The following is a 14,286-nucleotide window of genomic DNA, read 5'->3' on the forward strand; positions in this document are numbered from 1 at the left end:
ACTGGACATTATTATTTCAATGATGAATGATTTTTCTTTAAATTAGTACAAATTTTACCTCTTGCTCACTGCCATGCTTTTTTTCATCACTGAATATCAATAGCTTCTCACGAGTATGTTCACTGTTGGGGAAAATGCAGTTGACGTTCTCAGAAGGTAAAGGTATCAAGATATCATCTACACTTGGCAACAACTCTGAATCTCACACAGGCATTACACATATAACGTATGCACACACATATACATACGCAAAGTCATCAATGCTACGAATCAAATCCATAGTAAATTAAGACCAGAAACACACTACAATATTATTTATTTTCTTAATAAAATTTAACAAAGCGATTGTAAGCAGACAACATACAGCTTGAATATGCTTATGTTCTTCAGGGCTAGGAAGGCGACTTACTTTTTATTCCAACTTCTGTTCTCTATCACACTGTTTTTTGTTGCATGCAATGATCTCTTGATGACTACATAAGTAGTATTAATGAACCAAATAGTAAATGCACTCCCCCACCCCCATACCCAACCATCCCCATCATGGCCTTGTTTATCTTGCCAGTAACCATAAGACCGATGGTACTAATCAAGGATGTGACATGGTAGAAAGCTGTATTCAGCACATTTCTTGCCATCTCTTCACTGCGCAAACCTATATATAGATCAGAATAAAATGCACTCCAGATGGCCTTAACCTAGATTTCTGTCTGTGCTTTTTTTTTGATCAATGAAATATCATACCTGCTTATCTTTTCTTGCAGATGACAATTCAGAATACACTGGAACAAAGTTTTCAAAACTGACAACAGAAGCAATTATTAGCACTTGGCAACAATGAAAAACAGAATCTTTTTAAGAAGAGCAGCTTATTATGGGACTAAGCTGCCTTCTTTTTACAGTTACTGTACATATGATCAAGAAATATGTTCCAAATATGGTCTACAAATTCATGTCAGATTGCTATTTTATAACTAACATCATCTTATATAAATAAACATATATACATTTCAAATAATAGCTATGGAAAAAAGTCATCAACTGAACTGCAATATATCATATTTCCCACTCAAATGACTAATACCAGTGGACAATGCATTTTTCAAGTGGATTTTGAATAGAGCAAATAGGTAGATCCACGTAACAAAATGCACTTGCTAATTTCTAATTGTTGTGACCTTATGTCATGTTATGTTGCAAATTTTAGTGAAAGCTCGGAGCTTATATAGACTTCTGCCATATCATTAAGAGGATCTTATTAGTGACTGTTCTCTTTACAACTTGTACAATCTGTTCTATACATTTTTTCACCCAGACTACAAATTCAAGACTAGATTTTAGTTACTGTCTTCAATCCACTTCTCTGAAATATTAGTTGATAGAATTTCTACAACCAGGTGTGTCATTACACTAAGGGGTTTGAAGAACATCCTGCTGTTTGTGACAGAAGAGGGAACTGCTAGTCTGAAGAAAGATGCAAAGCCTATTCTTTGCCAAGACAAGCAGTACATCATCCAGCAATCTGCCACATCACTGACAATATTTTCAAGTGAATTAGATTGATATGTAATTACAAATCTGAAGTTTATGGACATCAGCTTGGCACTATTTCACCTTCCCATCTGGCTTTATTAAATCATCGCATCAGACCTTCCCCTGTATGTTTTGTTAATCTTCTCTTATTTAAGTTTAAATCAGAGCAAGGAGAATATTTTAAACTTCTCCACAGCACATGCACCAAAACGCCCTAAGGTGAAGAATGCTTCACATCTATGGCATGCACCTAAGAACAAAAGAACTGAAGTGAAATGGTTCCAACACCTATTAATGCTCAGATGAAAATCACATACATGAAAGCAGCCAATTGTTTAGGTTTTAACGTTCCGTGCTGTGGCGATGTTGCAAGATGCCATCATGCTGAGGAGCCGAACAAATGGAATGAGTTGGGTTCATTCACTGGCTAGCAAATGTTTTTTTCTCTAAGTATTACCCCAGTGCAGTCCTTCCCCGGAACAATCATGCACTATACCAAGTGTTGCTAAGCATTCAAATTCTAGTAGTTCACTATTGGATTGTGGGTCTAATTCGCTACTTTGATAAATAATGCAAGCTTGTCCATGCAAATATTTGTTATTTACATCTCCACTCTGCACGAATCTTTTCCGGAGTGTCTCCATGTGCGTGCGTACTACATATAAAAAATCTTCACTGCTAATTACTACAAGTTGGTTTTGCCAAACGTAGTTAACCTTTATTTTTGTGGCAGTTGCGTGTTTCCTTCATTTTAATCGAGGGGATTAGTTAGCTTGATTGTGCATGCAGCCTCGAAAATATTACAAAACAATTAATTGAGTTGCAAAGATGCATCTTTCAATAAAAATTCACAAGAATTTGCGAGGCTCAGCATTTAACTGGTTTTGCTATTTTCACTCGCACGTACACTCGTGAAATAGACAGTTGTCAAGCGAGATTTCACAGTTCTCAGATAACGTTGCACTCGGAGAGAGGCCTGCGGGCAGCATCAATTAACTCACTCTCCATGTGGGGATAGCGCTCTATTTAATAACAGTTGGGGGATGGGTTGGGGAGACTCCTTGATCTTTGTGCATCCAGATGTTTTCAAACAGTGCCGTTTCACAGGAGCAGACAGACGGACGGCCAATTTTTATTGCAATAATCCCCCTTACCCAAATGGAACTCGAGTGCACAACAAACATAAAACGAAGGCTTAATTTATCACTTTGTTATTTGTAAAGTTCGTGGGAGACAGGTAAACTTTAAAGACTTATGGTTATACTTAAGTAGGGCGACAATAGTAGGCGCCTTTTCCCTCTGTGACTAGCATGTTTTGAGCGGCTGAAATTTACAATAAAGCAGATCGGTTGTTTTGCTGGGGAAAACCGATGATAAAACTTCAAAATTTGGGAAGACAATGCTCCAAACCTGTTTGCTACAACACCATTTTTATTGCTGTTATCAGTTGTTCTGCCTCATTCTTCCGTGAAATGGTTACTGTAGCAATTAATCCTCGAAGTTTCAAGTAGTAGCCTATTATGTTTGGAGAGTTTGGAGACCTTTACTGCCTTCCAATAGCGCTCCCTTTTTGGCACTGTTACACAGCAAGTCGTAAAAGAGGGAAAAAGGTCACATACACATACACACACACATACACACACACACACACACGCGCGCGCGCGCGCGCACACACACGCACGCGCGCGCACGCACACACACACACACACACACACACACACACACACACACACACACACACACACACACACACACGCACGCGCACACACAAACACACACGCACACGCACAGTACATGGGACACTTCCAACTGTGAATATCAAACCTTTTGTCACTGTCGGGATCCCATGGAGTGACAGCAACTTTTAAACCATTTGTTATGTATAGATGTCAACATGCATAGCGATTACAAATAATTAATCATTAAAAATCCACCCAGAATGTCTTTAGTCTTAAATAAGTCAAATATCCCCATCAATGTACATTACACATCCGAATTAGAGCTAAGGTTTGTCAATCTGGGGTCTGAGTTAATCTCGTATCTATAATGATAACCCTCCATATGGTCTCGACACGCATCCCTTACGTTGTTAAGCCACTTTTTGATGCCTTTCCGGTTCAGGTACAGGACAAACATGAAGATCACCCCAATCAGAGCCAGAACTATCCCAAGAAATACGTAAGAAGTTTGCAAAACGCTCTCCATGTCACCTTGGTAGGAACAATCCAAGTTGGAGTTTCCAGCCTGGAGGATGGGTGTATTTTCCATATTTTCCGGCGACGAACACAACAAGCTGCCTTTCTTCACTACCTTGTCGGTACTTTGCAGCCAACCCAGGAATTCCTTAATGCCACAATCGCAGACAAAGGGGTTATCCCGGAGGTCGACCCGAAGCTCCGGCTGACTGTTCAGTTCGGCTAACGTGCCATTTCCCACCGTCTTGAGGGCATTGAATCTCAGGTCGAGCATCTTCAGGTTTAAGTCTTGGAAAATGTCCCTGAAGACAACGAATGAATTATTCCTCAGATACAATTGCCTTAGGCTGGTTAAGTGGGAGAAAGTGCGGGCGGGCAAGTAGAAGAGATCGTTGTTGGACAGCTCGAGGGTCTCCAGTTTGGCGAGGCTGCCGTTCTGGAGCAGCTCCGAGACTTGCTCCACCATCGAACCGTTGAACAGCGCCCGGCTCAGGTTGAGGTTCCGCAGGTTGTGGGCAACTCCTCCGCTGCCGAAAGCCTCAGGGTGCAGCGAGGAGATGCAGTTGTTGCTGAGGTCCAGCTGCGTCAAACTGGGCATGGAAGCGAACGCCAGCGCCTCGATGGCTTGCATCTTGTTGCCGCTCAGGCTGAGGGTGGTCAGGTGTTCCAGCGACTGGCCGAATGCCCCGGCGGTGAGAGTGGAGATGCCGTTGCCCGTGATGAAGAGCTTCCTGACGCTGGCCGGGATGCCGCTCGGGATGGCGCTCAGTTCCTGGTTAATGCACTTCACCGTCTTCGCCGGCTCGGAGCACTCGCAAAGCCTGGGGCAGGGATCGGACGAGCCGACGCAAGTCGAGCCCCCGAACAGGAGCAGCGCCAGTGTCAGGGGCGTGATGAGCCGAGCCGGGACACACACTCTAACGTTGTTGCAACGGCCTAAAGTTTGTACTAAACTGGACCCAGTCATGGTATCGCCGGCTTCCCCCAGTCCAGGCTTTCAACTTCCTTATAAAGCCACGCTGGGAGGGAGCGAGCAAGAAACTGTCGGGAAGCTGGAAAGGGAAAAATGGGAGTGGGGTAAGAGGTTTATGGGGTCGGGGGTTGCAGCCGAGAGCCGTGTGATACGTCTTCGCAGGGTGGTGCGAATTAAAGCGAGCGGAGCCTTCACTGTAGGAAATCAGAGGCGCTGGCCAGCGTCGGACCTCCTCTCTTTCTGAGTGAGTGAGTGTATGTGTCTGTATGCGTGGTTTCAACTGGCTCCTGGCAGGAGAGCTTCATGAGCCCCACCCCCGAGCCCACTCTTCCTCTCCTCGCTCGCTTCTTCTTCGCAAATCCCCTTGGAGAAAATGTTAACTTTTCGGCGCGTTGTACCCCGACTCCGGTGGGCGACAATTCTCGCCAGATGGAAGTTTCATTTGGTTTAGTTTAAAGCGCTTCTGGGTACGGGGCAGCAACGGGGGATGAGAATAAGCTCCAAAAGTCTCAGGCTACGTGTTTTTTTTTATTTTGTCTCTCGGATTTATGGCTGAAGACCAAAAAGTACACGAAAGCAATCGCAAAGAAAAGTGATAGCCAAATCCAATCTCGAGAGTCGGTATCCCAAACCACTTCTGGTCTAATGTTAACAGAATTCTACAATTTCTCTGCCAGTCGCTGCGAGAAAGGACATGATTCGCTGAGTTTCAGTAATTGCCGTGGACTATTCGAGCAGAGTGGGGGGGGGGGGGGGTGTTTATTGATCCCCACATCTCCGCCACAAGCTTTCGCACCGGAAGCAAGGAGGGCGTTTCTTTTCTGCTAATGGGAAAAGTGAATGAATTGATCGGATGCCTTATTAAATAACTGGAACTGTGGTGTTGCAATAACTGGAATCCGGTGCGGGCCTCTATTTTCGTAGCATAATACTTTTAATAAAACATCACAAATCAGTTGTTCGTGCTTATGTCTGCGTGTGTATGGAGGTGGTGAATTTAAGAAATGGGTAATGGTTACCTTTGTATTCCGTATTAAATAATAAAAGGAAGTGCTGTTCCTTCGCGGCCAATGAAACTCCTGATCTTTTCGCACGCAGTTTCATAAACAGCATGGGTAGTGAGCAGCGAAAACATTTTGAAAACACAGACTTTTGTTTTTTTTAAATATTTTCGGAATATCACTTTCCCTTCAAACGTCTGTTTATTTTATTCATACGATTGGAATGAATGCTTGGCTCCTTCATTCAATAGATTACAGGTGCACGTTACGGATTCAGCTGCATTTGCACTGTGGTAATCTGCTTGGTTCTTGTCCCGCGACTCTTCAAGAAAACGCCATCGATTCTAATGAACATTCTGCCTTCGCTCGCGGTTCTCGTCCTGAGATCGTCAGAATTACTTAATGGTTTGCTTTTGAATTGGGAGATGGATCATATCAAATGCTTCCCATCATACCCGCCTCTCCCGTCCTAAAGTATAAAAAGTTTGTGAGTACAGTTCATTTCCGTGCAGCCCCGAGCCGTCTCCTGCCATATTCCTAACCAGAACTCAAGAGAATTGTTAATATTCTGAAGAAATATACATTTTGCGTTTGGCCAAGCACATTATCCGGTCACTACAGGGTCGCGATTTGTTTGAAAACACATTAGGCGCGAGCGTTTCCATGGAGGCAAAGATACAGCGGAGCTGCTAAGGTTGTTAAAACTTCCCGTGATGTCTATAGAATTAAAAGGCATAGATCTACCCCAAGATAAAAACGGGAATTATTATTATTAATAATAATGTTTTATTATTATTATTATTATTATTATGTCACCTCTTCTTCATATCCATTTCGTCTTGTTTAGGCGAGGAGGCTGGAATATTTCATGCATTGCACTCCTTTTCCATTACTTGTTAGGTTAGGTGAGAGCGGTCCCAGCTGCAGTGTTCAGTAATCTGGCTGCATTCTAGATGCTGCAGATTCCTCCGGTGAAAGCGGTGCTGGAGGGAAGGAGGTTTACTCCAGAGCTCTCAGTGTGGCGTTCATGAAGTGATCTCTTGATAACATGCATTTCTGTATAAATCGAAAAAGCTGCGGGGGTTAGAAGATAAAAGAAGGCCGAGAGTACCTGTGAAGTTTTCTTTTTTATATACTGGAAGGAAGTGTGTCTCCCGGGTCGTAATTGGCAGCTCCGTTTATATACGTATATACACAATGAATAATTGGGTATAAGGTTCAGACGGAAAATGTATTAGCGATTTGATAATTCGCGACATATGCCAATGATATTAAATCTAATTCTGATTCTGAATCAAAAAGCAGTTTTATGTTGTAAACAGATAATCTGTACTTATAGATGTGTGCAGTTGTGGAAACTAAATTCCTGGTCTTAATACGGTAGCTAAGAGAATCGGGGGCACCATGAGGATTTGTTTTTAACCAGTGAATTGTGATTTAGAAAGACATTTCCTAAAACATTGATGACAACAAATTCAATGGTAATTTATAAAAGGGAATGATTATAGAACCAACAGCACTTCTGTTTGGATAATTCTTTCAAAGGGGCGTGATGGATGGCATTTGCTTCCTTGCTGAGACACTTCACTATTTCACGACTCTCGGTTGTAGTTGTAGAATGGTGCTGCAGGAAGTCACACACATACACTAAGGATTGGGCTGTCTTTGAATTCAGCGAAGACAAATGGTCCCCCTAGAGGCGACGTTCGTTCTTTGTGGGACGAGTTGAGACAGTCTCACTACCCTCTCTGTCCTTGCACCCTCAGAGATTCAATAGCCTAAGGATAATTAATGAGTGACCAAGTCAAAGAAGCCGAAAACGCTACTTCCAAGAATTCATCTTACTAAATATATCTGTGAATTACAAGGGATTTAACCTGAGGCCATGTTCAAATGCTTAAAGTACCTGGCGGTGCGAAACTCCGCCAGGTTACACGCACGCTTTACACGAGGCGTTCAATTGTAAATGTTGATGTTTTGTGCGCAATTTGCAGCGCTTATAAGGGCTTCTGACACTGTCTCTTTCCTGCACCACACTGTATTTTTCTCCATAGATTTTCATTTATGTTTCCTCTACGGTCCACTGCTCTTACCTGTAACTATTCTAGCAAGTTATTCCTTTATACAACGTATGAGAAACGCACAAATGAAATCTCCCGAAATGCCTTAAAATGCTAAGACTGACGCAGCTCTTTTCATCAAAGTCCAGATGAAAGAGTCTCGACTCAAAACTCGACTGTCCATTTCCCTCCACGGATAATCAAAGTTCCTCCAGCATTATATTTTTGTGTTGCTCTAGATTCCCGCATCTGCAGTCTTTATGTCTGTTTTGCAGCCCTCTTTGCCTTATTTAAAAAATAATGTCGGCGGTCTTTTATCCAAGTCTTCGCACTCTGAACAGTATAAAGACAACTACTTTTATCTTGATTTGCAGAATCTTCCCACAACTGATAATGAACTATTTGGTCTATAGTTAGTTATTTTATCTTTAATTCTATTGGTTTGAAGGTCCCATTACCTTAAATCCTCTCGACTATAGCAACCTAATGTGCAAATTTAGGAAGAACTGGAACTCTTTGAATTAGTCCTGGGGTCAACACCTAGAATTTGCATAAATCCGAAGGGCAAAGCTTAAGGTCGAAGTTCAGAGGTTGGGCAAGTCCGGAGAGAGAAGCTGGAAGATCAAAGATCGAAGTTGGCGAGTCTGCAGGTAAATGCCTGAAGGTTAAATCGCCTGGTTTGGCTTGACCAGAAGTTAAAGGCCCGATGTCTGTGCGTCCAGGCCAGGGACTAGAGGCTGAAGGCCCGTCCTGGGGGTTGATTTTGTTTGTGTGTGTGTGTGTGTGTGTGTGTGTGTGTGTGTGTGTGTGTGTGTGTGTGTGTGTGTGTGTGTGTGTGTGTGTGTGTGTGTGTGTGAGAGAGAGTTTTGCCTTTGTTTTATTTGTTATTATTTTGTCCTTATTACATTGTGTATAATTCTGCTGAGTATTGTGGACATGCTATGTTGGTGCTGGAATGTGCGCTGTCTCCAGCATATCCATGGCTGTGTTGGTTTCACTGTATGTTTTGATGTAAGTGTGATAAATAAATCTGAATCTTTTGATATCCAGAGTACACTCCACTGCCGCTTGCTGCTTTATATTCTGTGAATTCTGCAATCCTTTGCTTTTGATCATCTTTCAATTAAGTTTAGATATCTTTCAGATAATAGTATTGAATGATTAGCATTAAATACAGTCATCCCCTTAAAACTAATCGATAAGCTTCAAGACCTTGGCTTCAATACCTCCTTGTGCAACTGGATACATGTGCAGTGGAGAATATATTGACCGCCTGCATCATAGCCTGTCTGGAAATACCAATGCCCTCGAGTGGACAATCCTCCAGAAAGTAGTACATTCAGCCCAGTCCATCACAGTGAAACCCTCCCAACCATAGCAGCACATCTACATGAAATACTGTAGTAGGAAAGCAGCATCCATCATCAATGACCCTGCCTCCACCCAGGACATGCTCTCTTCTTGCTGTTGCCATCAGGAAGAAGGTTAAGGAGCCTCAGGTTCAGGAACCACCATATTGAGGAATAGTTATTACCCTTCAACTATCATGCTCTTAAACAAAAGGGGATAACTTCACTTGCCCATCATTGAAATGTTCTCACAACTATTGGACTCAGAATCTTCATGTCATGTTCTCAATATTTATCGCTCTTTATTTCTATTTGCATTTGCACAGTTTGCCTTCTTCTGCACTCTGGTTGAATGTCCTTGTTAGATGGTATTTTGTTGATTCTGTTATAGTTACTATTCTGTAGAGTTGTTGAGTATGCCCCACAATAAAATGAAGCTTCGGGTTGTATGTGGTGACATATATGATCTTTGATAATAAAATTTACTTTGAACTTTGAAGACCCCAGTCAGTTCAGATTGGCAACAATATCTCCTCCACAATATCCAACAGTCCAGGTGTACCTAAGGCTGGGTGCTCACCCCCGCCCATTCTCTACTTGCTTTACACTTATGACTGTGTGGCTAAGTGCAGCTCCAATGCTATATTTAAGTCTGCTGATGACACCACAGTTGTTGGCCAAATCAAGGGTGTCGATGAATCAGCATTTGGAGGAAGACTGAAAATCTGGCTTCACCAGAGTTAAAACTTTTAAGGAAGATTTTCTATCCATTTTTATTTCTTCAAAGCATTTTGTGATCTTTCAATCTTTCACAATAGCAACCTCTCACTCTATGTCACAAAGGCCAATGAGATGATTATTGACTTCAGTAGGAGGAAACCAGAGGTCCGTGAGTCAGTTCTCATCGGGAAATCAGAAATGGAGAGGGTCAGTAATTCAGAGGATCTGTCCTGGGTCTAGTATGCAAGTCCATTATGAAGAAAGCATGGCAGCACCTCTACTTTCTTAGAAGTTTGCAAAGGTTCAGCATGTCATCTAAAACTTTGACGAACTTCTATAGATGTGTGGTGGAGAGTATATTGACTGGTTGCACATGGTCTTTTGGAAACACCAATGACCTCGAATGGAAAATCCTCCAAAAAGTAGTAGATTCTGTACAGTCCACCATGGGTAATTGAACACAGAGTAGTGTCGTAGGACGGCCACCAACCAGGCCATGCTCTCTTCTCGTTGCTGTCATCAGGAAGAAGATACAGGAGCCCCAAGACCCACATCACCAGGTTCAGGGATAGTTATTACCCCTCAACCATCAGTCTCTTGAATCAGAGGGGTTAACCACTCACCCCATCATTGAACTGTTCCCACAACCTATGGGCTCACTTTCAAAGACTCTTCATCTCATGTTGTTGATATTTATTGCTTATTTATTAATATATTTTTTTTTTCACTTGCATTTTTTTGCTGTGTTTTGCACAATAGTTGTTTGTCCATCTGTTGGGTACGGTCTGTTGTGTTTCTTGGATTTACTGTGAATGCCTTCAAGAAAACAAATCTCAGGTTGCATATGGTGACATATATGTACTTTGATAATAAATTTACTTTGAACATTGAACCTTTTGAACTTTTACTGGTTTTAACTGCTCAAAAACCATTGTTTTTTTTTTACCTTTATGTTATTTGACAACATTTTCTTTTCAACATTTTAAGGAAGATTTTCTATCCATTTTTATTTCTTCAAAGCATTTTTCTGATCTTTAAAATTATTGTTCATGGTAAAGTTTGTTCTCTTACTTGGCTTCTCCAGAGTTAAAACTTGTGGAAGATTTTAAGTGGTCTGCCAGTCCACTATCATCTGCTTTGCCCTATCACAAAATGGTTTTGCTAGGATAAGCATGAATGGAACTCAGAAGCACTGCCATGTACAGAGATTAGGCAGAAGAAAAGGAGAGTTTACTGTCAGTGTTGAAGGTGGTGAAGAAAATTAGGGAGGATAAGAAAATATAATTTGTTGAGATTGGCAGTCAATGTCACTGGGATAGCCTTTTGTTGTTGGCAGATTACAAGCCATATGTGCAGGATTCAGGTCTTCTGGAGTTACCTTAATAAATGTGATATCATTCAAATGCTACAAAATAAATTGTTTAATTTTTAAATGAATAAACATTTAAAGAGAGAGCCCTTAAACCAAAGGGGCTAACTTCACTCATCTTCACTTCTCCCATCATTGAAAGGTCCCCACTGTCAACTGAGTCAACTCACTTCAAGGACTCTTCATCTCATGTTCTCGATATTTATTCTTATTTATTTTTATTATTATTTTTTAAATAACTAATTTTTATTGCAACACCAACAAATTACATTCAATACAACCAGTTGCCGATTACATTTTGACTGTTTAACCCAGCCACCCCCAACCCTCAATGCCATCCCCCCTCCACCCCTCATCCTCATCCCCACCCCCTCTCCACCCCTTTCCTTCCCTTCCCACCCCTCTTCCCTCCACCAACCAACTGAATAGTAGTGCATACACAGACAGAGCATTCCTATTTTAACAGAAGATCTTTCAAGTTAGATATCAAATTTGTCCACTATTAAGATTGTGTTTGGTCGTGCATCATTTACTCTTGCTGATGATAATTCCAGGTAAGAAATGTCCAAAAAGCTCCGAAGCCAGTGAGTATATGAAATATCATGGGGAGGTTTCTAACACTGGACTACAATCTTCTTAGCTGCAGTCAGGCCTGCCAGTCAGATTTTGCGTGTTTTTTCCGTAAGGGAAAGGTGGGAGTCATAATTTAGAAGATGTACAGTGGGGTCCATTGGTAATTGTACACCTGTTAATTCTGTAAGAGTACTGATAACCTTCCCCCACAAACCAAAAACCCCTGGACATTCCCATACAACATGTGTAAAAGAGCCAACGGTTCCATGGGGGCAAAATGAGCAAAATAGGTCAGGAACCAGTCCCATTTGATGTCTAATTCTCAGTGTTAGATATGCTCTATGACAAAATTTCAAGTGTATATACCGATGATTTGGGTTTTTCGAAGCACCGGCAGCATTATCCCAAATCACATCCCAGTCTAAGTCTTGTCCCAATGCAGATATGTCCCTATCCCAGGCTTTCATTCCTGATGTGGGCATATAATTCTGAGTTTAATTTATCATAGATATATGACACTATCTGTCTTGGAACACTCTGTATCGAACTTAAAATGGGATGGTCCTTTAAATCTGATCCCCAGGGAACCCCGTAAGATTTACAAGCTGATCTTACTCTAAAGTAGAAAAGAGAGAGTTTATCAATATTATATCAGGATACCATTTCTTGAAAGCTAAGGATAGTACTTGCCCCATTAATATCTTGAAGAGTAGTGTTAGGGTTAATGTTAGGGTTAATTCGAGACTGCCATTACAGGTCAGGAGTAGCTCACGTAATGCGAGGGAGGGGGGAGCGAAACTGGGGATTCCGCTACACCGAAACTACCAGTGTCACGCGATTCAGTAAACAAAAGAAACAGGTAACTCGTGAATGTATGGCGTCGGGCCAATAAGATGGAGACAAGTGCCCGATATTACCTAATATGTAGCGGGGGGTTGTGCTGGGGGGAAAAGGGATATAAATAAGAGCAGATTGTAAGGGGAAGTCGGAACGCGCCTTCTCCAGCGACTCCGTCGATTCGCTGTGCCAGTTACGAATTCTGCAATAAACCCAAGTTTTGTAATATTCCGGTGTTGGTTGTCTCTCTTCCTAAACGAACACAGGGCAGAATTTCAAGCCCAACAGTAGTAATACCTTTATCCTCCCAAGTTCTGTTAGTGAATAGTTTCCCCCAGATAGGAGATGATTATTGTTCCATAATGGAGATGATTTGCACCATATGCTTTTAAATTTTAGTAAATTTTCTGCTGCTCTAAACACTTGCAGCATATGGGTTAAAATTGGACCGTAATACAAATCACATTTTTTGGTAGAGATACCTATAAGGAGAAAGTCCTTCAACCTTATTGGTGCTATTAGTTCTTGTTCCATATTTTTCCATTGCAAAATAGCTAATAGCTAAGACTTTTTAATACAAATGCCCAGTGATACAGTTTTAAAATTTGGACATGCCAATCCCCCATCCAACTTTTTGAATTGTAGAGCTGACCACTTTATATTGGGTTGTTTACCATTCCAAAAATAGCATCGTAGTAAGGGGTCTAGTTTTTGCCAATATCCTGCTGGAGGCGCAAGTGGGATCATTGAGCTGATAAAATTAATGTGGGGTAAGATGTTCATCTTAATGACCGATATACAGGCTGGGACTGATGCTGGCAGGTGTCTCCATCTATTAATATCTATTTTTTTCAAAATTAAAGAGTAATTTGTTTTAGCCACAGACGATAGGGAAGTATTAACTTTAATACCCAAGTAGAGGACCTCATTATTATTTCTTTCTTTTTGTATTTCACAGCTTGTTGTATTTTGCACACTGTTTGAATACCCAATTTAGTGTGGTCTTTCATTGATTCTGTTAAGGTTATTATCTGATAGATTTATTGAGTATGCCTGCAAGCAATGAATCTCAGGGTTGTATATAGTGACATAAGTGTACTTTGCTAATAAATTTCCTTTGAACTTAGATCTTTAATTCTTTCACCTTAATCTTTTTGACAATGTGCTCTTTGAAATTAAATCAGTGGCTGCCATGACTATCTATAGATTAATATTAAAACAACAAACAAGTCAAAAGACTTGAATAATGGGCATATCAGGTACGCTGCTCATTTTGTCACTTTATTATTGATAACTAAGCAACCTCAGCAAAGATTTATGACCTTGCACAACCCATTCTTCAGAAGAAGGATAGAAAGGTTACTAGACTTGTCTCTATTTGAACATCAGCAAGATGAATTTCTCTTTGTTATCACCATAGTTTGGCTTTCTTGAAAAACTTCTTTTCTCACTAGAATCCTTGCCTCTTTATTTAGAAATTTAACTCTTACATATAAGTTACACCATGTAAGCTCTTTGGAGATTTATGGGTTTCTCTGAACTTTTGTAAAATCTGCATTTCAAAAGCTGCCTTTTCTTATCAAGATTTCTCTTCCTCTTAACCTATTCATTTTGTTTTGTAATATCTGAATATTTCTTATCTCCTTGCATTTCAATCACCCTGTGATTTTTGTATC

The 14,286-nt window shown here is 41.1% G+C and overlaps 1 protein-coding gene across 1 annotated transcript; it reads right to left on the reverse strand.

Moving 5' to 3' along the window:
- Positions 1–299: 299 nt before the first annotated feature.
- On the reverse strand, positions 300–5,454 carry tpbg (trophoblast glycoprotein). Its single transcript, XM_073056414.1, has one exon. It carries the CDS (start codon positions 4,693–4,695, stop codon positions 3,517–3,519), a length of 1,179 nt encoding a protein of 392 aa, XP_072912515.1. The 5' UTR covers positions 4,696–5,454; the 3' UTR covers positions 300–3,516.
- Between the last annotated feature and the right edge of the window lie 8,832 nt (positions 5,455–14,286).

Source organism: Hemitrygon akajei, chromosome 9, assembly GCF_048418815.1.
Source record: "Hemitrygon akajei chromosome 9, sHemAka1.3, whole genome shotgun sequence".
In the NCBI taxonomy this organism is placed as follows: Eukaryota; Metazoa; Chordata; class Chondrichthyes; order Myliobatiformes; family Dasyatidae; genus Hemitrygon; species Hemitrygon akajei.

Bases quoted from the DNA above. Each gene is read 5' to 3' on its own strand.
- tpbg (XM_073056414.1), bottom strand. From the start codon at position 4,695: ATGACTGGGTCCAGTTTAGTACAAACTTTAGGCCGTTGCAACAACGTT.